At 36.7% G+C, this 26,585-nt stretch overlaps 1 protein-coding gene across 1 annotated transcript in view; it reads right to left on the minus strand.

The window, feature by feature from the left end:
* LOC136861524 (collagen alpha chain CG42342) overlaps nt 1–26,585 on the minus strand; it is a 381,636-nt gene that overhangs the window by 65,663 nt on the left and 289,388 nt on the right. The window contains exon 23 of the mRNA XM_067138827.2: nt 11,022–11,075. Within this exon, the coding sequence (XP_066994928.1) occupies nt 11,022–11,075 (54 nt within the window). The remainder of the gene's footprint in view (nt 1–11,021; nt 11,076–26,585) is intronic.

Raw genomic sequence — 26,585 nt, forward strand, 5'->3', positions numbered from 1 at the left:
TCTTTCATGTACAGTTCTATGTCGCATGGTCATCTTAACCCCAAAAGGCAATATCACAAACGTGATTTACAACAAGTTTTTGGGGTAAATGAAACTCAATTTTTCGGTGAGCGTTTATTCTTTAGGAGTTTTCAGATAATGTCTTAGTACAATACCGAGGAACGATTACTTTGAACAAATTACAAAATCCACACGAGCAAAGCCGCAGGTAACTGGTAATTTAGAATATGAATAGCCTGATGGTGTAATTCTAATCACATTTTTCTTTCTTGAAGGCTTGGAATTCCTGGACATTCGAAAGATTTTAATTTTGGACTGAAGGTTTATGCAGGTTTCACTCTGTCTCATGAGATGAACTGTGAAGCTGTTTGGTAAGACAGGCAGCAGATCCAGTCATGAAAACCAAGCAATATGGATGAAGTTGTCATCACACTGACACGGTGGCACTCCAATATCTGTGAGCCATCTGGCAACCAAATGGGTAACAGTTGTCTTGGCAAGTTGTATATGCCATGGAAATTTTTTTAATACTCACTATTTTCTTGAAAGAAAATAATGTACACACCCTTTGGGTGTGAAAAAAAAAATCCTAAATATTTCTCACGATGTGCATATTATTGTGCTTCTCTAAACGTTGCCATGCAGAGCAGCTTTGATGTTTCTTGCCTTGTGTCATGCCAATGACAGTTTCAGTAGACTATAGGAAAATATTCTTTGACTCAAGCCACACCAGTGAGAGTGCTGTGGCATCTAATGAAATCCTGAGAATGCTGGACTACAGTTTCTTGTCATTTCAGCATGGAGTGACACACTGGGTTATTAAGTCTGTTATATCATTATTACATCTCACAGGTTCAATATACGTGATCTGGGTATTAAATAATTCACAACATGCAACTCAGCTGATCAAACCATAAAATAAACATGAAGTGAGCAACAAACTTGAAACAAATAAACAGTGCACTGCAGAAAGAATACTGACAACTCCACTTCCTCCTCTTTCCACCCCACTCACTTCTAGGCAGCCCTTTGAGTTGCTGGTTGCTCACCTATACAGAAGCACAATAATACCCTAGGTAATACAGGAATGTCTTACCTTTTTCATTATGATTAAATACATTTTATAAGTCACATTTTTTAAAATTTTCTTTAAGAATATGGCTTTCCTTTCAAAAGTTCGAAAATTCTAATCATATCTTCCTTTCCTGTGTGGAATGAAAAATGAAGTCCATCAAAAATGCTTCCTAATGGAAGGTAAACAACATTTAAATATTTGATTTTATGTCACAGATTTGTTACATTTTTTGAATTTCACTGATGTGTATTAATATTTATGTCATAGTATGGAAGAAGAAGACAGAAGTCAAACCTTTACATATGAAAGCAGTGGTGCCAAACAATGATTTACAGTCATTTTAAAAATAAAACTGGAACAAATAATTAATTCCCTTTAATTGGGAAAACATACAATAAGTAGAATAACAGAAAATATCTACAGTTCAAAAAATTACCTTACAGTATTTGGATCAATCTGTTCATTACTGATATCAGCAAACTGGAATTAACAATGCATAACATTCAAGAAAGAGATAGAAATACTTGCTTCACTTTGGCTCTCTGTTGTATTGATAACATTGATGATAATGATGATGAAGAATTAAATCATTTACTCTAACCAGCCAACTGAAATAAATTCTTCCAGACTTCAGTTATGCTACACACTTATTATACAGTAACTTACAATATGCAACAAAATAATTGCAAGGAAGAGTTCTGAAATGGTGAGACTACATTTTAATGGCAGTTATGTAATCCACATTTTTACTGGAATTTCAATCCGAGAATTTTCACCTTGTCACTGAGATATCAAGTTTCATAGGCCTATATATTGTATTCAAATGAAGAAAGAAAAAAACAAAAACAGAAAATGTGTTCTTTTTATGAAACTCGAATTCTGATTTGTGGAAAAAAAAATACTAGAATAAAGAACACAGTTAAAGGTAGGTATACCATTTTATATTCTGTTATATTCATTCCATTTACTTCATGCAGTTTCCATATTCACTCACTGAATTGTCCAAAGGAGTAAGATACCTAAGTCGCCAGTCTTTAAGGGTAGCATCATTGAGCCAGGGTAGCATCATTGAGCCATAACTTAACTTGGTACGTTTGCTTGGAAAGTGTCAAACTAAATGGATGTATAAAATTTTTTATTTGTAATAATAATAATAATAATAATAATAATAATGTTATTGATTTAACATCCCACTTAACTATTTTTACAGTTTTCTGATATGTCGAGATGCCAAAAATTTGCCCCGCTGGATTCTTCTGTATGTGTCAGTAAATGTCGGTGGCATATTTGAGCATCTTCAAATACCACTGGACTGAACTAAGACTGAACCCACCAACTTGAGTTAACTAGGCTAGAACTCTATCATCTGAGCAATTCAGCCCAGCAGAATTATATAATAGAGTTTACAGTTAATTACATCTTGCAGCCCGCCTGGTGGCCATGATCGTTAAGGTGCTGAAGTCTAAAACGGTCTGACACCGAGGTTAGCCGGTTCTAGTCCCCTTGGTCGAAAAAATGTTCACCATCAGAATGTTGACTGGCAGGGTAGGGGAGGTGGTGGTATATGATTTCTAATCACTAGATTGCGTGCCGAAAGCCTGGATTAAATTCCAAACCGCAGTGCTCATATGGAGTGAGGGCATATGACGCTGTTGATGGTGATTCATCCGTCGGATGGGGACGTTAAGCCTTGAGCAGACCCCTTAGTGCTGTTCGACAGGAGTAGTCTATGTGCCAGCATCAGGTTTCACCCTCTTCCTACTATCATATATCACGTCATTCATTTCATCTCAACTCCTCTGATGAGGTTGACATCAGGAAGGGCATCCGGTCATAAAAACCCACCACGACAGATTCATCTCACCTCATACCCGATCCCGTAGGGAGACGGGACAAGGGTCGGACACAGTTAATTACATCTTGCATTGTATTTTTAATATTTTATTAGGTTCTATTGTGATAAATCAAAATGTCCTTTATCCCAATATAACAAATTTTTATAGAAATCATCAGTGAAAATGGATTGATTGATTCCAGGTCATTTTATAATATCAGAAATCATCCTAACTATTAAACGTAAGTTAACACACAAGCAGAACACAATGAAAGCAGTCATTACATACCATTCATACACTCAAAGTAAACAATAATTATAACATTTTACTGAATTTTTGCTGTTGATTTTCCTTAAATTATAATTCTGAAATTATGACCTATAGGTATCTTATAGGCTATTTGATCTGCAATTGGTTGTTTTTACTTTTCTACACATTCCTACTTTCAAAATATTTATTGTAAACAGCCATTTACAGATACCAGTATCTGTTTTCCAATTATTTTTGTGATAAACTATCTCATTTAATTATTTATTCTCTGTTTGCAAAAATAATTTTTTGTTAAAAGAAAATTGTTCGGTCAAGGGACTATCAAAATTAGATATAATTTAGCAAATTCTTAAGTAAATATTAATGGGAATTTACACATTTTGTTATATAGTTGCAGAAGATTAATGAATGTTACCAAATTTTCTCTTATAGATAGGAATATCCAAACTGAATATTCTGAAAACTGTCCTGATATTATTTTCCTCTGTTTCTGGAGACCATCCCAACCAAACATGTGCCTCATCCAAACATGAATGCTGGTGACCTAGTCAACCGCACCACATCATTTTATAGTACATTTGCCTTTTCTGAAGTCTTCACGTTCCTAGCGAACTCTTGTATCTATGAACCGTTACTCTTTCCCATCATGTGTTGTTACCACTATGTAATCTTTCCTTATTCCGGTAGATGGCATCTCGTACATTAGCATAGGTCAAAGCATTTCTTTTCTGCCCTGTCTTGTTGGGTTATCTTTCTGAGAGGTGGTGTAGAGATCTTTGACTTGAGAAGATCGAAGGATTGGATTTCTAAGTTGTCTTTGTGGCATATAAAAGATATTTTAACAGATTCAAGATGTCTTTGTACATATCTCGGCCTTTCGAGAATGTGAATTGCTTATGTAATTGAGGTACAGTATTTAGTTTTCTTTAATCTTTTCTTGGTTTTATTACTGCTTCATTTTGTGCTCACCAAGGTTGGGTTAGAAAGGTTTCCCTCATTACATGTGTTTTTTAATTTATTTGTGTGTTAACTTTACTTTTACACGCTTCTTTCGGTATTTTCATTACCGATCCACTATGTTTATTTTGAGAACAGAAGGTGACATGGATTCATGTGTGTGTGTGTATGAGATTGTTTGCTGTGTGCCGACCAAGACCTTTTACTCATGTCGCTTTATTAACATTCCGCTTGAGCTCATGTTGTATTATTTTATCGCGTGTTCTGTATAATTCATGTCCACTTCATAGACTTGGTATGAATACAAGCTAACAACGCAACTGGCCTGCTTCTGTGTGTTTTGGTGTTGGAGACACTCTGTCTCTTTAAAACGGACCACTTTTTGGTTCATATTGTCTGAGCTCGAGAGCGGTTGTTTATTTTGTTATGTGCTGTGCGTTGACGTTCTTATACGTCCTTTTTATTTTGGCGACCTAACCTCTTGGTCTCTGTGTGTGCGTGCGTGGTTCTGATGCTTGATTCATGATACCTTTTGTGCCTAATTTACTTACTTATTGCTCGTTTCACACTGCCGTCTTTGGCTTTCTTTACCTATATTCTAGTTTAATATGTTTTATTCTTTGCGGGTTGCTTTTCCATATTTTATTTGTTTGGCGTGAAACCATGGTAACTTCCCCTTTTCTCTCTGCTTTAATTTTATGAGCTCCGTGCCCCTTCCCTCTTCTCCCGTTTTAAGCTCTTTGACTGTATGATAATGTATTCTTTGGGGATGTGGATTTTGATTGTTAAGTGCTTTAAGTCTTACCTTATGAATTGAAAAGGAGAATTTTATGATAAGGGGTTGTTACTCCCTAAACCTACGGTTGTTTTGAATTGATGTGCTATAAAGAAATGCTTTGTACCCACCTGAATTCATATTCTTCAATTAATTATGATAGATGCCAAGTCCTTATACCATACTTTTCATCACGTCTTTTATGAAGGTAATCATGTGTGAAGGTGCTATAATCAATGAATCTGGTGTATTTTGATTATGGGCCATATATTATTAATATTACCTATTTGATTTTTGGCCCCCTTGTTTTACCTATGCAACCTTCCTTTTTCTCTCCATAATAAATTTAAGTTCTTGCCCTTATTACTGTTATATTTTTATTTCTTTGCGTCTCTTATATGTTTGTTATCTGTAAGAGGCCTGGGTCCAGTTCCTGGCAGTTTTTTGCTAGTTTTGACCAAATCCATTGCACTGGGTCTTCGTCGTGTTCTTAGTGTCTGGCCCCATCTAAGCCAGGGACTACCGACGAGGCACTGGAGTTCACATGCAGTAGGTTGAGTAGTTCCCTCCCATTCATCCTCTTTTATTATTATTATTATTATTATTATTATTATTATTATTATTATTATTATTATTATTTCTTCATTGTAGCCAACTAGGAACCACGTCAGTTCAACTGTCTTCTTTTACGAGCTTTAATTGCCACCCAGTGCTCCTGCATTCATCTCCAGTGTTATTCTTCTCTCTCTTGGGTCCACGTCTTCCCTGTCTTCAGCTTCGGCTTTCCCTGGAAACCTTTTTGCGTACGCAGTTTTTCGTTTTTTTACCTTTAGTAGAAATTTCCATTTCCCGTTGTCTTTCTCAACTTCTGTGAACCATGCCCCTATGGTTTTCTTATCTTGAAAGTATGTTGATATCCATTTAGATATCCTGCCTGGGCTCATTCGTGTCACGTGGCTATAAAAGGCAATCCTTCTTTTTCGAATCGTGTCACTTATCTTCTCCATGTGCTTGTATAATTTGTGGCTGTGATGCCTTGTGTACTTGCTGTTTTCTTTGATAGGACCCCAGATTTTTCTCAAAATCTTTCTTTCTCTAGCCTCTAGTTTTTCCACTAGACCTTTCTTGTTCATTGTAAGTCTCTGCCACATATAGAGCTTCTGGTCGAACAACAGTGCAGTAATGTCTAATTTTGGCATTTTAAGGATATTGATCTCTTATTGTAGATCTCTTTAGTTAGTTGGTAGGCCATTTCCATTTTGTTAATGCATGGCACGAAGGCTTCTTTCACTGATAGGTTAGGCTCTATCCACGCAGTGAGGTATTTAAACATTTCTGCCTGCTTAATTTTTTCTAGTCCGACCTCCCTTGGTGCTGATTTTATGTTTGTCATGAAGTGCGTCTTCTCAAAAGAGATTTGAAGCAAAGCCTTGAATGCTTGAGTTTTCAGTTGGTTGTTTTGTTGTTGTTGTTGTTGTTGTTGTTACTACTACTATTACTACTACTATTATTACAGTAAAACGTGCTCAAAGCGGAACTTGAATAAAGCAGAAACTTGTCCACTATGGAATATTTTCTTGGTCCCGGCGAAACTTATGGAGTTATAATGTTATTACTTTTGTATAATGCGGTATCTCCTCAATGTGGAAATGGAAACTAAATATGAAAGAATTCTTAAAAAACTTCTTGTACAATGCAGAAAATATTAGGAACTGATGGAGTTGTACGTAAAAATATTTGTACATTTCTGATGCTGGTATGTTTAATGTAATTGTTTGGACAAACTGCTGCACGTGTTTGGAGGGAGTGATAATACGGATGGTGGAATGAATGAAGTGCTTAAAAATGCATCGGCAATATCCAACTTCTGTCAAGCAAGACAAGTTCCCTGTGAGCCAGAGAACTTCATTCAAAATGATAAACAACTTACAACACACCAGATTTTCGAATAAGCTACAGCCCTTCTAGCAGTAGGGAAGGCCAAGAAGAGGAGGCGATGGAAGAAGGTGGAGACGAGCAAGAAGCTGAAGATCAAAACAAGATCCGAACCCACGAACAGTCCCACGGTGCTTTTGTGACGTAAAGCAATTTGCCACTACAATCTTCTTGAATTAATGTACTGAGCTCAGAACGGCATTCAGAAAGACACGAATAGAAAGAAAAGCAAAGAAAGTTTCTTTGTTTGTTCTGTGGAAGAAAGCTTCGTGTTGTGAAGTACTGTATAGAGTTTTGTGATGGAAATAAGTTCAAGGAGCATATGTCCAATGTTCTGAAATAGTATAATATAGCGTTGTTAGAGTGCCAAAATGATATACTCTGTATTATTCTGCAAGTAATCTTAAAGCGCAGTAATAATAATTAACAAATCAGTGTGCTAAAGTACTACGTACATCAATCTAGATAGCCGAGCGTAATGTGTAGACAGACACAGGTAAGTTCTAAGTAATATTTAAAATTGCTGTTTACTGTTTTAAGGCAAAAACTCCTGATGTTTTGTGTAATGTGGAACACCCTCTAATGCAGAAAAATATTTCAGTCCCTTGCGATTCTGCTTTGAGCAATTTTTACTATATATATTTTTTTTGATTCGTTATGCCCAACTAAGGAGCGTGTGTGAACTTATTTAGCACAACATTTCTTCTTGTCTTCCCAAAATCTCCTCAGCCATTTGCTGTGCTTCTTTTTGCATTCTTCCATCCATCCTGTAGCTTGTCCTTTAGGCTGATCAGCAAATATGTGTTTGTCTATGAGATTTCTGAAATTTTTCTGTCTTACATGATTTCTTCATTTATACCAATTTCCTGAAGATCTTTGTTTATTTCTGTAATCCAGTTGTTGTGATTTTTTAGAGATACTGCAAGATTTAGTATTTTCTTTGTTAGTCTATTGTTATCCATCCTGATCAGGTGACCATAGAATTTTAATCTTCTTTTTCTAATGGTGTCTGTGATTTTTTCTGTTACTTGATAGATTTCCTGTGATTTACTTTTCATCCAAATTACATTTTCACATTTAGGTCCTAGAATTTTCCTGAGAATTTTCCTCCCTTGTTTTTTGATGTTTTATATTTGTGATCTGCCACCAATTATCAGAGTTTCTGATGCATAAAGGGCTTCTGGTTTGACAACTGTGTTGTAGTGTCGTAATTTTGCATTTTGGAATATAGATTTTTTTGTTTTATCTGCTCCAGACAATTTTGCATGCTTTTGTAATTTTGCAATTCTTTCTTTGGTTGCTTGCTGATTTGTCCTGTTTGGTTGCATAATTTTGCCACATTTGAATTGATCTACTTGGAAGATTTTTCCATATCTAGTGATTAGAGAATGGTTGTTAAATTCTGATTTTGTACCTTCCATATACTTTGTCTTTTCATATGAATTTTGCAGAACTGTTCTTGTTGCTATTTCATGAAGTTTTTCTATGGACTGGAGTGCTTCTTGTTTGATGTTGGAGAGGATTGCCAAGTCATCTGCAAAGGCGACAATGAAGGTGAATTTTGTTTTTGAAAAGTCTACCAACATTTATCCCTTTAGTTTCATTTTCCCATTCTCGAACCACTTTTTCCAGAACTAGATTGAATAGTAGTGGTGATAATCCATTGCCTTGTTTGACCCCTGTTGTAATTTTGGATGGCTCTGAAATTTCTTCTAAAAATTTAACTTTTGCTGTTGTGCCTGTTAGAGTTTGCTTGATCGATTCCCTTGTTTTTCTGTTGACTTGAAATTCCTCAAGTATGTTGAATAGAGTCTGTCGGTCTATTGATTCAAGCTTTTTTTGAAGTCAATAAAGGTAATTATTGTTTGTTTTGTTTTACAAATTTGTAAACAGTTTTTAGGTTTAAGATTTGTTCTGGACATGATCTTTTTTATTGAAACCCTGTCTGATATTCTCCAATGAGGTGGTCGGTTTGTTTTTATAATCTATTCAATAGGGATTTAGAGAAAATTTTGTAGATGACTGATAGTATGGAAATCCCTCTGTAATTGTTTATATCTGATTTATCCCCTTTCTTGTGGAGTGGGTGAATAAGTGTACAGTTTCAGTCTTCTGGAATTTTATCAGTATTCCAAATGTTCTATATGATTTCTTGAATTGTGTAAGCCATTTTCTCACCACATGTTTTCAATATTTCAGCAATTATCCCATCTTCTCCTGGTGCTGTATTATCTTTCAATTCTTGAATTATTTGCTTGATTTCTTCTAGAATGGGAGGTTCTGAGTCTGGATTTGGTGTAGGTTTCTCAAAGGTTAGTTGGCTTTGTGGACTTTTGCAATTTAATAGACTTTTAAAGTAGTCTGCTAGAAGTTTGCAGTTTTCTTTGTTATTTGTTTCTAATGATCCATCCGGACATTTGAAGCAAAGACTGGGTGCTTGGTAATTTTGGAGTTGTTCTTTAAAATTCTTGTAGCAGTTTCTAGAGTTGATTTTTGCTCTACAAATTTTGGATGTTTCCTTCTGTATTTTAAGGAATTCGTGCCATTTGATTTCAGATTTATGAGAGTTCCATATTTGCCATGGTCTTATTCTTAGTTCTATTGCTTTGTCACATTTGTCATTTCACCATCTGTGTTTCCGTTTTCTAGGCGGTGTGCCAATTTTCTGGGATGCCTTGCATAATATATTTTTTAGATTATTCTAGTCTGAGGGGACATTTGATGGTAAATTTGCAAGGAAAATATCAGAATTTAATTTGAAAAATTCTGTGTAATTTTTTAACATTTTCATTGTTCTCATTTTGGATTTATTAGGCTGAAACTTCACTTTTACTAAAGACAAATAATGATCTGAATCTATAATTCCTTTTTTGACCTTAACATTCATGACTTCTTTTTGGTTTTGCCTGGTGATAGCTACATGATCAATTTGAAATTCGCCTAGATATTGATTTGGAGATCTCCAGGTCATTTTCTTTTTGGGTAGGACCAAAAAGTGTGTTGACATTAGCTTTAAATTGAAGATTATGTGGAAGTCTATTAATCTTTCTCCATTTCTGTTTGTTCTGTTATGTGCTGGATATAATCCTACTATGCTCCTAAATTTCTTTTCTGTACCAATTTGTGCGTTGAAGTCTCCTAACAGTATTTTGACATGGTGTTTTGGTATCTTATTTGAAACTTCCTCCAGCAGTTCCCAGAATTCATCTACTTTACGTGTATCTTTTGAATTGTAATTATTTATGGGAGCATGGGCATTGATTAATGTGTATGCTTTGTTTCCCGATTTGATCAAAAGGACTGAGATTCTTTCAGAAGGAGACGTGAAATTTAATACGAATTGGTAAGGCTTTTCTTGACTGCAAAGGCTGTGCCGAACTGCAATGGAGTTTTGGGGAAGGGTATTGCTGGCTTCCCTTTATAAATTCTGTATTTCCCTGATTCCATGTGATTTTTGCCTGCATATTGAGTTTCTTGTATTGCAATAATTTGAATGTCAAATTTGTCCAATATGTCTGTTCATTGTTTTAATTTGCCAGTTTTAAGTAATGTGTTGATGTTTAAAGTAGCTATGAAGTATTTTTGCTTCGGTGGAAGAGATTTGGGAAGCTCTGATTCATTTCCGCATGATGTTCTCGGTCCTCCAGAATCCGATGACCGAGATAAACTAGTACTTGTACTGGGGCTTGGGGTAATTGTTTCATCAACTGACATTTCCATCATGCTAACAAGTTGAAGATAGTGGGAAGATCGATCGAAGTTGGTCTCAGGGATACAACTAAGGTACTGAGCCTTAGAGGTTGCCTCAAGATGTTCCCTGGCTGTTATTTTATGGGTTTAAGCCAACCCTCCTCCTTTATCTGGGCTTGGAACTGGCAACAGCAACCACTGAGATACTCATTCCACCCAGTGGCAACTGCAGGCGGAAATTATTCTTATTCTTATTCTTATTCTTATTCTTATTCTTATTCTTATTCTTATTCTTATTCTTATTCTTATTCTTATTCTTATTCTTATTCTTATTAATATTATTATTATTAGATAAATCAACAACAAAAATTATCACAACCAAGTTCTGTGAGATATAATATGATTACAAAACACATAAAAGAAAATACCACTAGTGCAGGATAGTGCATTCAAGAGTACAGGGTGTTTTCTTAATAATACGTACAGGGAGGCCAGGATCTCCTCTCTCGCCTTTGCTGCCTGGTTCACCTTGAGCGCCCTGTAAACAGCAATAAATATAAAATTAAACTATATTTAACTAAATTTATTTCATGATTCCTCCCTTATACAGATTTATGTATAGCATTCTAAAACAAATATTTTTTTCAGACCCTTCAACACTACCTATGCTTTTATTTACATTTTAATTTTTTTAACATTGACTTAAATGGTTTCAAAAGAATGAAAATAGTGTACAAGATCTAAATAATGGAATACAAGAGATACTCAAGGAAAATAACACTGTTCTTGACTGAAATTTACCATCAGGATACTCCCTACCAAACAGTTCAGAAGAGCATTAGAATATCAAGAAGAAAAGAATGAGTTAAAAATAATATATTCTTCGGAGAAGAGTAGTGTGATCTTCCCTCTTCATAGTCACACAACACACTACAGTACCAACCACCACAGAAACACGCAATAGTGATTATATCCCTCCATATAGGGTTGGCGTCAGGAAGGGTATCCGGCCGTAAAACAGGGCCAAATCCAAATCTGCGACACAGTTCGCACCCGTGACCCCACAGGTGTGAGAAAAGCAGTATAAAAAAGAAGAAGAATAGTAGTGTGATGTCCTATTGGCTAAGAATTCCTGTTGGGGAATTTTATTTTCTAAGTGTATATACGGTATGTAATTTTAAATCAAACTATTGCTGATGAATTAATGAGAACACTTACCAATGAAACGAAATGGCGTATGGCTTTTAGTGCCGGGAGTGTCCGAGGACAAGTTCGGCTTGCCAGATGCAGGCCTTTTTTTATTTGACACCCATAGGCGACCTGCTTGTCGTGATGAGGATGAAATGATGAAGACGACACATACACCCAGTCCCCATGTCGGCGAAATTAACCAATTATGGTTCAAATTCCTGACCCTGCTGGGAATCGAACCTGGGACTCCTGTGGTCAAAGGCCAGCACGCTAACCATTTAGCCATGGAGCTGGACATTTACCAATAACAACCATAATTTTGAAGAGTTGGTGCCAGATTTTCAGGTTCACAGTGAGTTTTGAAATAGGCCCTCTATCTCCAAAAGATAATCCAATTACTTCTCAGCTTGATACAGGACATATTTCTTTCACATAACCATTGCATGATTTGTAATGAGATTTATTTTCCAGATCAGCTCCCTTGGCTTGGTCTACTTTAGAAGTAAGTGCTATAATTGTACAGTCATAATTCAAAGATTACAATAGAACCTTAATTATCCATCATAATAAAGGAGAGGAACTTATAATCAGAAAAGACAGATAATCCCTCCAACTAGTTCTTACCATATTCTTTTAAAGAAGTCTAGCTTTTGAGGTAATTTCTTTTTTCTGATATCCATTCTAACTCTCCAAAGTAAAACTTCATGAGGGTTTCTGCTGATTCAAGTGCAGTTTGTTGAGGAATATGGGTTCAAGATACAGTCTCTTCTTCCTCACCACTGTTGTCATCATCACTCAACATAGTTGCCTCACATGCAGGGTCAACAATTATATGGTCATTACTTTTTATTTCATGCCAGGGAAGCGCAAAGTCTGTAGAGAGTGACTAATTCAGGTTTCCTTCATCTGTACGATGTACTTTTTAAAAAATTTCATGAATGATTAGTAACTTTGATAGGCTGTCTTGGCAACAATCAATATGGCTCCTGCTTATTCAACAGATGAGAATAAAACCTGTTGTGAATGTCAACTGTAACCTTACACAGGGTCTCTTCTTGGACACTGTGTACCTTGTCGTTATAAGAAACATAATGCTTTATTATAATCTAGCAGGCACATACAATTTTTGCTGGGATTATTGATTATTTAAAAAACTGAAAAACCCTTGGTTAATCTGAATATCAGTTAATTGTGAGATTGTTGTGTTTCTACCATAACATAAGTTACCAAGCAGGCTATTCGGAGATGAATGACTCTGTAGGACAAAAAATGTTGCATAAACTAGAGAGCACATTGTTGGCTGAAATATATGTGTGACATTTGAATATATGTCAAAGCTAATGGCTAGAGGTCCATGTCTAATAAATTTACAAGTTGTCATGCAGAATATATATATATTTCTAAGGGCAGACTATCATAGCGTTAATTGTACAGAAGTATTAAAATAAAAATTATAACATGACAGCAAGTTCAGAAAACCTGGAATGCTTCCTACTGGAGTTATCATCTAAATTGATTATGCCTGTCCTCACCAAGCCATTCAAGTGGTACCGTAGACACTGAATCATCCTCCATAACATGACATATGATTTTACATTTCTGGTGAACTGGATAGGTGAAAATTCTCACCATATTTAAATTATGATAGAGAAATAACTCTTGGATCAGTCCACTGCCTTCTGCAAGAAAGCTGTTAACCAATGGCACTGTCAGTAAGGCAACATCCATGCTATTAGCAGACCAGTGAGTATGTATGGCACCTTTAAAAGAGTTTTCATTAGTTTCTTCACATCAAATACACGAAAATACTAGGAGAGTACTTTCATAATATGATATGTTTCTATATTGGTACAAATGTGCATAGGCCATGAGATAGGTTCCACATAGGCAAGTGCGCTGTTCTGATGAGCCAAGTCCCTACTACAAAACAGAAACAGCTCTTGGTGCCTTTTTAATTTTTAGTTTGTTCAGTTCTGATGAGGGAAGTGAATTAAAATTAAGTTTCAGTGAAGCATGCTACAAACAACAAGGAAGGATCATAACTATAAAGAAAAACATCCTGTAGATATGGGACAGGCTGGGAATAGAGAAACTACAGGGTGAAATGGTATGGCTATAATAGAAGGACAGAAGAAAGGAGAATTCTAAGAGCAATGCTTGAAAGGAGACCAAAAGGTAGGCTTAGGAGAAGATGAATACACTACTACTACTACAACTAAAATGTTTTCATTCCTCCCTTGAAGGGGGAGATGGGCCTCTTAGACAGTGACGCCGTCTCTCAGGCCGGGAGATTTGTTACGGTGAAGGAGATGCTTGGAGAAGGTGAGGGGGTTGATGGCCATAGCCTATACTAGGAACTGCCCCGGCATTCGCTTTAGTGCAGGAGAATGGAAAACCACGGAAAGCTATTCTTAGGACAGCCAACAGTTGGGGCCAGTTGTGAGGTCCAGCCTTGTCCCGTCTCCTGAATGCAGAGGCATAGAGCCACAGTAGAGCTGTGGCCACCCCTCTTCAGCTTGGTTGGCCGTCATAGTGGAGAGCTATTGGACCACGGACCAGCCATGGCCACTTATGGGCCGAGACGCACTCTGCATCTACCGACAGATGAATACAGAAAGCGAAGGAAGGAGTAGGGAAAAGAGTTGTTGATGTGCTGAGAGTATTCAGAGAGGAATAGTGGAAGAACAGACAGCACTGATCCATTACCCTACATGGCAGGGAGTCTGATAAAGGGAGAATTTACTACAGATTCTGACAGTACATAACATCATGTTCAAATGCTTTCAATTGCTGCTTGAGCAACTCATCTTTGACATATTCAGATACTTAATCACTAGAGTTCTAAATTCATTGCAGCAAATTAATATGGAATATCTGCGGTTTGTCTGTTTGATGGACATTAAAAAGACTTAATACACTTTGAATATACCATTTTTAATGATACATGAAATATCTTTTGGAGTGCTTGCAATTGCATTTTGAGCAGCTGTCCTGAGCACTGATCTTTGATGTGTTCAGATCCTTTATTACTGAAGTTCTAACTTTATAGAATGTTTTGTTGTATCATACAGGTTTGCCAGGCATTCCGTATTGTACAGGACAGTACCGTGCTAAATGTCCTGCTTACTGTTTAGCTGCTATCTGGGATGGCAATGGTCCTGTATTTCACCGTATTTTGAACTTCGAAAGAAATATGCCACCTCTGATGAATACCAGACACCAAGTGAGTTGACTGTGTGGTTAGGGTTGTGTAGCTCTAAGCTTGCATTCAGGAAAAGGATGGTTCAAATCACACCATTGGCAGCCTTGAAGATGGTTTTCCCTAATTTACCATTTTCATACCAGGCCTTTCCATGGCTACCAAACCTAGCCCTTTCCCATCCTTGCATCGCCGAAAACCTTCAATGTGTTAGTGGGACATTAAACTACTAGCAAATATACAACCAACTATATTTCTTTAAAGAGGACAGATTTCTTCATTCCTTGGTTTCATCCCTCAGTTTGAGGGTTCATATCTAATAACTTTTAGTGGTTAGTGGTTTCTGGATTAGCCAGTCTGGCAGACATGATGTGTAATACTGGACAACTACCAGAGTTAGTCGGAGTCTATCTACCTCATGTTCGAGAGCAGGAGATAGTGGAGAACCTTGCAATACACCACATTTAAATTGGATGGGATCAGTTTCTTGGTTTCATGTTCTGATCTGTGTACTATTATCTTCTTGTAAATTCATAATGAGATTGGTCAGTTTATCAGGAATATCTGTTGAATCAAGAGTCTTCCTTAGATGGAGGTTCCCCACATTGTCAAAAGCTTTTCTGATGCCCAAAAAACACTATGCAGGCATCATGTTGTTCACTTTAGCTGAGCACAAAACTGCCTCTAATATTGATGTGTTTAGATGTGTACCTGGGGAGTTATTGAATCCCCTCTGGTTCTGATTGAAACTAATACATTGACAAAATCTTTGGTCTAGTATTCTTTCAATTATCCTCTGAATTATAATCATTATAAAATATAAAATCTTTTATGTTGAGAACAGTGCTGATTATAGCCAAATTATGCTACAGACAGTTATTGGATGCCAGTTAGCTGGGCAATCATTTTCTCCTCCTTTGTGAATGAGAACTGTTCTGGTTTTTTCAGAGCAGATGGTACAAAGCTGGTTTGCAGAATTCTAGTTCCAATCAATGAAATAATTTCATAGGCAATTCTGTTCTTAATTGTCCGTATAATCACAGTCTAATATATACAGTCACGAAGCTCTAATAAAAGGAAGGTTTATCCACTTGACAGCTGGAGCAACACTAGCACCTCTAGCAGCTAGGTACAGGCAACTTGCTAGCTGACAACAGGGAACGAATTACCACTACAGTCTAAAATGGTCATAACTTCTGAACCATTCATTCAAATAATGTCCTGACAAGGTTATTGTAATCCTTATGAAATAGTGGAGGAGGTCAAACAATTTATTTCGATGAGGAGATTGAGGATAATATCGAAATATTTATTTAAAATCTTAAGGAGTTATGTTTTTTTACCATGGACTATATCATAAAATCGCTTCTAGAGGGCAAACAGTTTGAAATAGGTATATACTTTCGTGGACTTTTTTATAGAGGTTTTTATGCTCTACAATTCGTATGCTTACACTTGGGGTCTATCATTGATGGTTCAGACAGCGTAAGCCAAGAAAGCAAATGACCGACCATGGTAGAGTGCTAGCCTTCTTAGCCCAACTTGGCAGGTTCGATGTCGGTCGGTCGATCACTTGCTTTCTTGGCTTACGCTGCCTGAACCCTCAACGATAGACCCCAAGTGTAAGCGTACGAATTGTAGAGCATAGAAACCTCTACAAAAAAAATAGGTATCTATTTCGAACCAGTTGCCCTCTAGAAGGGATTTTATGTATAGTCCGCGGTAAAGAAAAATAACACCTTAAGATTAAATAAATATTTCGATATTATCCTCAAACTCCTCATTGAAATAAATTGTTTGACCTCTTCCACTATTTCATAAGGATTACAATAACCTTGTCAGGACATTATTTGCATGAATGGTTCAGAAGTTATGACCATTTTAGACTGTAATGGTAATTCGTTCCCTTTTGTCTGCTAGCAACTTGCCTCTACCTCGCCGCTTGGAGCGCTGTAGTCGCCTCGGATGAAAAATATCATCAGAGCTTCGCGACTGTATATATTAGACTGTGGTAAAATGATGTGATCAGGACTGCTGGCCGTGACTCCTGAAATTTTCTTTATTGCAACATTTACCTCTTCTTTGGAAACAGCATCATTACAAATTTTGTTCTTCTCAATAAGTTCAGCTTCATTAACATTCTAAGGGTATTCCAGCCTCACCTTATCACTGAGCGTGGAAAAGAGGTTGGAAAAGTATGTATGTTAGCAATTTCTGTCTAGAGTACAAAAAGGTGCTTCACATTCGAATACTGTCTGAATAGCCTTCCTAAGTTGATTTTAATTCTGGAACGGAGTTAACTGATACAAATATTTGCCCTTCTGTTTCTCTTTGTCTCTCTTGGTAGCTCGTTCTGGATTGGAACTAGTTTTATATGATCGCTGACCAACCACATCACGTTTTCTTTTTTTGCCTTAGTAATATTTCTGAACAGGATGTTTAGGACCAGGACGAAGGTGTATCACTGTGATGAGAGAAAATTACCCACTAATGTATCAAAGACATTATTCATATCCATGGTGAATTTTGCTTTCCAGTTACTTAATTCCCTACTTGAATTTATTATCGAGGTTCGATATAACTGCTTGCTTAATGGAGTCTATTGTGATGTCATAATTGTTATGTTCAATATTGATACCATCTACATCCATCCTTTGGATAACTCTGGGCAATTTCTGCTAGCTTACTAATTTTGCTTGGTGTTCATCAGGATGCGCTCGACTGATATTTATATTAACTCTTCTTATAGTCTTAAAAGACTTTCTGCAGAATGAACAATGCTAGGGATTATCAGTTGGTTGAGTCCTGTCCACTAATGAGCTGACATCCATGCCAGATCTGTAACCTCACATAGGAAAACTAGTTACGGTATGTTGTGACTTACTGATTGTCCAAGATTCATAGAAACTGCACCAATGTGTATATTCAGAGGTATTTAGTAAAAAACATACACCTATTTGACAATTTAGAATATTGAAGTTGGTCGATGAACTCACTGCATAGCAATCATAAGTAAGGTTACAAAAGCACTGTCCTTGCATCATGAAAGCTAATAAACAAGGTCATAAACAACCTCAAAATTATAAAAATATTTTAATTTACAGAGTAAGTACCATGAAAACAAATATGAAGATACAAACATATGAACGTATAATGTGTTTTTTAAGCAGGGATTCAATGCCCTTGATGACCAAGGTAAACAAATACAAATGGCAAGCCAGGTATGGCATTTAGATATCAAATCCACTAAAAACATACAAGAAATCCCACATATATTTTGGTACTTCTGTCCATATAAAATCGTAGAACACATAATGTACAAAAACAGAATATCAACAAAGAATTCTCTAAATTGCATAAAAGAAACAAAATCACCTTACAAGAATCCCTGCTGGCCAGAAGTCTGGTTTTTCTGCCTCTTGAGAAATTTGAGTGGCAGGAATTTTCACACTGTATGAAAAAATGCTAGATTGTGATGCTTGGACCTCGCTTGGTTTTGAGTGTTTCTTTGATGTTACAGAGGTGCACTGCAGTCTACTTTTGTATTAGAGAATGGAAGGATTGAAAGTAACATTATTGCTATGCTGGAAGAGATTTTAGATGATTCTGGGTCAGAAGGCAACGTAAAAGATTCAGGAAACCTGTCATTAATGGGAACATGCTTCTTCTCCTTCTCCTTCTACATCCTCCATAAAATACATAAATCACTAGTATTACACTGAAATATAAACAACTAAACTCAGTGAGTTTAGGTGTAACTTACTGCCCAAATGATAGTTATGTGTAGAGTGATGATTTACAAATATGTTTTTAATAATAATTATTACACCATTTGTTTATAGAATTATTGCTGTTGTTTATGATCCTTCAGGCTCTTCCATATATTCTCAAAGAGCAGATTTTTTAACTTTAAAAATATGAAAAAACATAGTTTATATTTATCCTGTTAGAAGTAATGAATTGATAGGTAAACAACTGATAGGGAATCTGCCAACTTGGACTCAGAAAGCCTGACCATCAGAACCACTCAGCCTGGCTAAATGCAGATCAGTGATGATTGATGATTTTTTAAAAAATTGCTATCAACATAGTATGTGAGCATCTGTAAAGCTCAGGGATGAAGGTCTTAACCCCGATCCTCTCGATACCAATATCTCTAAATGTAGATAATAATAAAATAATTGGTTAATGTTCCACTAAATAATTTTATTCCCATTCAAGTTCTTTTATGTGCCAGTAAATCTAAAGACAGGGCTGATGTATTTGAGCACTTTAAAATACCACCAGAGTGAGCCAGGATCGAACCTGCCAACTTGGGCTCAGAGAATCTGACCATCAGAGCCACTCAGCCTGGCTAAATGCAGATCAGTGATGATTGATTGATGACTTTTTTAAAATTGCAATCAACATAGTATGTGAGCATCTGTAAAGCTCAGGCACGAAGGTCTTAAATCCTGATTTTCTCGAAACCAATCAGGTTTCATGACACCATTTATGAACATTGTGTACCACTTGCCTTTAATTTAAAACTTAAAATGAATAAAAACCAACCAGCTCCTCATTCAATCTTATGAACAAAAAGAGAGAATTAATTCAAAAAGAGAAAATGTCCCAGGAAAGCAAGAACAATTTTTATATATATGTATATATATATATATATATATATTCCCATGTTTGTGGGAAGAATACAGGCTCAGAAATTTCTGCCTCTTGCTTGAACCATATTATCTTAAGTCCAATGCCACTTTCTCTTCAGCAATTAAGAGCAAAATTAACAAAATTAAATGAATATTGTAAATGAAATTTCATTTTACCTCAAAATAGTGAATGGGACATGATACGCCCTCCCCTTCTCATGACTATTTGTTCTATGACATAAAACTAGATTTATTAAACATATTTCTTCTTTGTCCCAAATTTCCTTTTTGGTCAACTTATATGTTCCTAATTTGGTATAATAAAGATTTACTGGTATGTTTATATCTTATACATGTACATATTCACAATACAGAAAAGAAATTAGTAGTGGCTGATCACAATTTTTGCCAAATCTTAACTGGGAAGGTAATGTGAATGACAGTAAACATAACCAACAAATGGTAAATACCATAGGTTAATCTTGGAAGGACAGCTGTCAGAAGGTAATGGAACCAACTATAGGGAAGAATAAACTAGATGTGGTGCTGATAAAAACAGATCAGCTCTATAAAGAAACTGATGCGATTGATAGCATAAGTGTTCACAAAGTTGTTTTTGTTGTAGTTAAAAATAAATGTGGTAGAAAGGAAAGCTGTCAAATTAGGACTATTAAGCAGTACCATATGGGTGATAAGGAATGCATGAGGGAGTTCAGAAAAAACTTATAGGCATGTACCATTGCAATTCAAGTGAAGGCCATGTGAGTGTAGATTCCTACCTCCTACCCACCCATTAGGATCTACAAATCTCACTCCCAATTTCCCATACACCCATTCCATAGTCTCAAGGAAAAGCTAGGTAAACAATTGTAAATACAGTAAACATAAATATGAGGTGAACAATTGATAGGGAATTTGTCACCTAGGTGACAGGCCTAAATGCAGTTCATTGATTGATTGATTGATTGATTGATTGACTGTAATTATGATGACTAGAAAAATGATAAATAAAAATATATTCAGCCCAGGAATAGGTTTAAAGCAATTGTTAAGGAGTATCAAAATTTGTTGAGGAGTATAAAAACAGGTATGTACCTTTAAAGATACATATGGAACACTCATCAATTTTATAATAACAGACTGGGAATGGGGAAGATACGTCATGAATACGAAGATAATCCCTAGTGAAAGTATGGAAGGTGATCATAGAGTATTGATTGTGGAATTAAAACAAGTAAAATTCCCTAAAAATTTATTGAAGAAGAAACCAAAGATCAGGATTTGGGAATTGGAGGAGGATAAAAGAATGGCATTCCAAGATTGTATAAAAAGGAAGTTGCCTAACAAGGAAATACGAAGTGGAGAAGAAGAGTGGGACACTTTAAGAAGCAGCAACTGAGGTATGCGGGAAAACAAAAGCAAAGGTAAAGGGAAAGGAGGCATGGTGGTGGACAGACAAAATAAAAACAGAAATAAAAGAAAGGAACAAGGTGAAAAAAGATACGGATAAGGAAAAGCAAAAAATGTATCAGAGGAATGAGAATAAGATAGAAAAGCTACATGTGAAATACAAAAGATTGAAACTACAAGTAAAGAGGAGCATCAAGGAAGAAGAGGAGAAATATTGGGGAGAGTTTACCAACAAAATTGAGCAAAATAGTCAAGGAAATCAGAAACTATTATATAGAGTAATAAAATAAATAAAAAATCAAGAAAAAGGCAAGGCATTAGAGAGGGAAGATGGATCCATAATACATGATGAAAAGGGTCTTCAGAAGGTGATGGCAAAGTATTTTGAAAAACGTTATAATGAAGGCGACTGCTCAGATGAAGAAGGATATAAGAAAATGAAAATAATAGATTTTTAAATATCGTGTGGCTATTTATAGCCGAGTGCAGCCCTTGTAAGGCAGATCCTCTGATGAGGGTGGGCGGCATCTGCCATGTGTAGGTAACTGCGTGTTATTTTGGTGGAAGATAGTATTATGTGTGGTGTGTGAGTTGCAGGGATGTTGGGTACAGCACAAACACCCAGCCCCCAGGCCACTGGAATTAACCAATGAAGGTTAAAATCCCCGACCCGGCCGGGAATCGAACCCGGGACCCTCTGAACCGAAGGCCAGTTCACTGACCATTCAGCCAACGAGTCAGACAAAATAATAGATGGAGAAAAAGAAGAGAACCCGATAACATGGTTGGAACTTGAAAGGGCAGTGAAAGAAATGACCGAGGGTAAAGCAAGTGGAAAAGACGAATTCTATGCTGATATGGTTAAGGCAGCAGGAAGCATTAGACTACAGTGGCTATACAAAGCCCTCAATGTCATATGGAAGGATGAAAGGATACCTGAAGATTGGCAACAAGGAAGCATTGTACCACTGTTCATAAAAGGATATAGGAAGAAATGTGAAAGTTATAGAAGTATAAATAACTCTGTTATCACATGGGCTAAAAATAATGGAGAAAGTGATAGACAAAAGACTGAGGGATATAACAGAAACACAGTTAGAGGAAGAACAATATCGCTTTAGAGCAAATAAATCTTTTTTTTTTTTTTTTTTTTTTGCTAGGGGCTTTACGTCGCTCCGACACAGATAGGTCTTATGGCGACGATGGGATAGGAATGGCCTAGGAGTTGGAAGGAAGCGGCCGTGGCCTTAACACGTTGAGTGCTGAGCCGATTGTAGCACACTATTCCACTGGTGCCACGCATGTTTTTGAATTGCATTCCGCTGGTGCCAAAGCAATTGTATACGTTGTAGTCTGTTTATATAATCTTGGGATGTATTTATATGATGTACTAAGCAAATTTTATCTCACCATACCATGGTAATGTGTGACGCCATATGGTGTCACATCAATTTTTAGGAAAGGTAAAATATAGCGTGACGCCATATGGTGTCACAGAATTTTTTGACATGGAATGTGCAACACGAATTTCAAATACGGGATATTTATTTGCTAATTCAAATTAACGCAATATGTATGAAAACCTAGTAAAATGCAATACAAGTACTTATATTACATTACATATTGTTGTGAACAGTTTTCTGATAACTCTAAACAATGAAAATATGCGTCTCGGCATGCCCGAGTTCTTGTTACTCGTTGTAATTTTTCAAACCTTATTGACATCGTTGTTCAAACATCGTCCTTTGTACACTTGTTTCATGTGCTGTTTTCATATTTACGTTTTGCACATCTGATCGGGAAGTTAAGGGGAGCGCGCTAACTATACCCTACCTGACTGCTGACGCAGCTCGACGCAGCCCGGTTGGTTCACGTCCGCTGCTTCGCTTCCCTACCTCTCCGCCACACCCCGAGACTCCCACGGCACTTCTAATTTTATGACTATTTATTTGTTCAATTTTGGCGTTTAAACTTGCGCTGGGTACATACAGATTTCACCTTAGCATTCTACTGCCTCCCACGAATATTCCTACCAAATCTCAACCGAATCCGAGGGTAACACATGTATGTGTTCCCTCGTAAGATTATTACCAATATCTTCCATTTTTTATATTTTTGCACAACTATATAAACCGAGTGATAATACGTACGTAAACGAGGAATAAACAATGCCTGGCGCGCTTTCACCTGTGACAATGATCACTGGCCAGTCAGTGGCTTCGGAAGAATACTGTGGCGCCACATGGTGGCATAGAGTAAAAATACATAGCTGGAATAGACCCTGAAGTTCGCCCTTCACGTAGTACCAATTTTACGCGCATAGATGCCACAGCTGATTATCTACGGCGCATCGCCTGAAACTCAACTGTGCCGCCATATGGCGTCACGGCAACTCTGATTTCAAGAACGGTGTGCCGCCATATGGCGTCACGCCATCTCAAATTTGAAGACCACCGTGACGCCATATGGCGGCACGTGGCACCCAACGTGTTAATTAAGGTACAGCCCCAGAATTTTCCTGGTGTGAAAATGGGAAACCACGGAAAACCATCTTCAGGGCTGCCGATAGTGGGGTTCGAACCTACTATCTCCTGGATGCAAGCTCACAGCCGCGCGCCTCAACGCGCACGGCCAACTTGCCCGGTACCAAATAAATCAACAATAGATTTGATATTTACAGTATGAACGGTAATGGAAAAACATCTGGAAAGGAACAAGGAAATCATCTTCGTATTTTTGGATTTGGAAAAAGCTTATGATACAGTTAAGAGAAAACGTGTATGGGAATGCCTACTGAAAAGGAATGTACCAAAATCAGTAATTAACAAGATAAAAATGTTGTACCATGAGAGTAAAAGCAGTGTACCAGTGGGGAGTGGTGACTCTGAAACATTTTATTTAAAAAAATAAAAAATAAAGTCTCAAGCAAGGAAGTGCACTGTCGCCATTATTGTTTATTACATTGACGGATGAAATCATAAAACGTGTAAAACAGAATATCAGTAGTGATGAAGTGAATGCTTTGGTATTGTGGTGATTTGGGGAAAGGGAGAAAAGGAAGTACAAAGGAGACTGGACATTTGGAATGAAAATCTGAAGGAGTTTGGAATAGTAATTAGTAAAACGAAAACTGTAGTCATGCACTGTGGAAAAGAGAAAAAGAGAAGCCAAGTGAACATAGATGGAGAATGGTTAGAGAATGTTGAACAGTTTACGTATCTGGGTAGCATTATTAATGGAAGTAATGAAATCAGTCCTGAAATTAATAACAGATTAAGTAAAGGTACAACATTTTATCATCAAGTCAGAGAGCTTTCATGGGATGACAAAGTACCCAAGAGAACAAAATTAACATTATATAAACAGCATTTCATACCAATTGTAATATACGGACTAGAAATACTGGTAACTAATAAGAGACAAGATAGTAAGATCCAAGCAGTAGAAATGACATTTTTAAGAACATCGGTTAAAAAGACAAGAAGAGATAGAATTCAAAATATTAAAATCAGAGAAGAGCTAAATATAAAACCATTAGTACAGAACATACAGAGAGCAAGACTGAGATGATTTGGACATGTAAAAAGAATGGGAAAGGAACGGGTAGCAAGAAGGGAATCGGAAAGAGAAGTTAAGGGAAAGAGACCAGTTGGAGGACCAAGAAGGAGGTGGATGGATCAGATTTGGAAGGACATTACAGAAGCTGGATTGGATGTGGCGGAAGTAATGGAGCAGGAAAAGTGGAAGGACAGAAAGGACTGCAGGAGGCTTGTTTTTTCCTTTTTTTTTTTTTTCTGCTAGTTGCTTTACGCCGCACCGACACAGATAGGTCTTATGGCGACGATGGGACAAGGAAGGGCTAGGAGTGGGAAGGAAGCGGCTGTGGCCATGATTAAGATACAGCCCCAGCATTTGCCTGGTGTGAAAATGGGAAACCACGGAAAACCATTTTCAGGGCTGCCGACAGTGGGGTTCGAACCTACTATCTCCCGAATACTGGATACTGGCCGCACTTAAGCGACTGCAGCTATTGAGCTCGGTAGGAGGCTTGTTAACCACACCTGGGCAACTTGAGTGGGACACTGATGATGATGATCGTCATGACCTTTAAAGGTGGTAAGGAATGGCAAAGACCCATTAGATTATAACAAAAAAATAAAGGGATTAAAAAGGACATGAAGTTTAGAAAAAAATAGAGTAAAGTATGGTGATGGAAATAAGGAGAGATTGAAGAAACTTACTAGGAAATGGAATTTAGCAAAGAAGTCATCCAAGGTTAACATGGTGGCAAGCATAGTTGGCAGTCATAAGTATCTCAGCAGGGAAGAAAAAAAGAATGGAAGGGTATATATAGGTATTTTAAGGCAGAAACAGGTTCCAGGATCATGAATGAACAAAGGGAGTGTATATATGAAGATTTACAGATGGCAGAAGTCCAAGCTGTCTCTGGTAAGCAAGTTAAGAAAGTACTTAATTCAATTAAATCTACAGCCATAGGTGTAGATAACATCCCTATAAATTTTATGCATAATATTATGGATGCCATCCTTCCTCTTGTGACACACATTTTCAACTACTGCCTTTAGGCTGGTACCTTTCCATTTCTCTGGAATCGCACAAATGTTATCCCAGTACCCAAAAAATCTTATACTAATCTACATTCTGATTATCACTCTGTCTCTATCCTGGCTCTTTCTGAGGCTTTGGAACAACTTGTGAACGAACAAGTATTGCAATTTAAATTACCATTCTCTCCTTGACCCCTTACAGTCAGGCTTTAAAAAGGGGTAGAGGACTGCAACTGTTCTCCTTAAAGTGACAGAAGACATTAGACTCGCAATGGAACAATGTCAAGTGACTGTTCTAATGCTGTTGGATTTCGGTGATGTTTTTGACTCAATAGACTTTCAATAATTGGTTAGCAAAACTGGAATCTTACTGGTTTGACTCTTTAATGCTCAAGGATTTTACATCTTATTTGAACGATCGTTGGCAGCATGTAACAACTCATGGCAGCATTTCAGAGTGGCGACCAGCAGGGTAGTATTTTGGGACCACTACTTTTTTTGCTGTACATCAATGACATCTCGTCTACACTAAAATCATGCAGTTACCACTTATATGCAGATGACCTTCAAATATATAGCCACTGTAAAATAAGAAAATTGCATTGCAGAACATAAATGCTGACTTGAAACAACCATTAAAAGAAGTAAAAAAACACAATGGTTCCATCTGATCGATATTGTTTATTTGCTTAAGGCAAATTAAAAACTGTAGAACATGTTTTGTCTTCTTTGTAGACATCTTCAGCTACATATGTTTAGGCGCATTGCATAATTAACGAGGATACATTCCTGTTATCTTAATGTTAAAACACACATTAAAGACATTTAAAAATTGTAAACTTAATTATCCTAAAAGGTATGCGTCATGGAAAAAAGGGGGAGGGGACATTCATTAAAAATGAGAATTAATTAATGTACTCTATTCCCTTTCCATCCATGAATGCTCCCCTTCCCACCCTTTTTTTTAAACATACTTAAGTATAATTAAGTTAAAATAAATTTTTTAAATGTTTATTTTAACATTAAGATAACAAGAATATGTC

The sequence above is a fragment of the Anabrus simplex genome, chromosome 1 (genome assembly GCF_040414725.1).
Source record: "Anabrus simplex isolate iqAnaSimp1 chromosome 1, ASM4041472v1, whole genome shotgun sequence".
Lineage (NCBI taxonomy): Eukaryota > Metazoa > Arthropoda > Insecta > Orthoptera > Tettigoniidae > Anabrus > Anabrus simplex.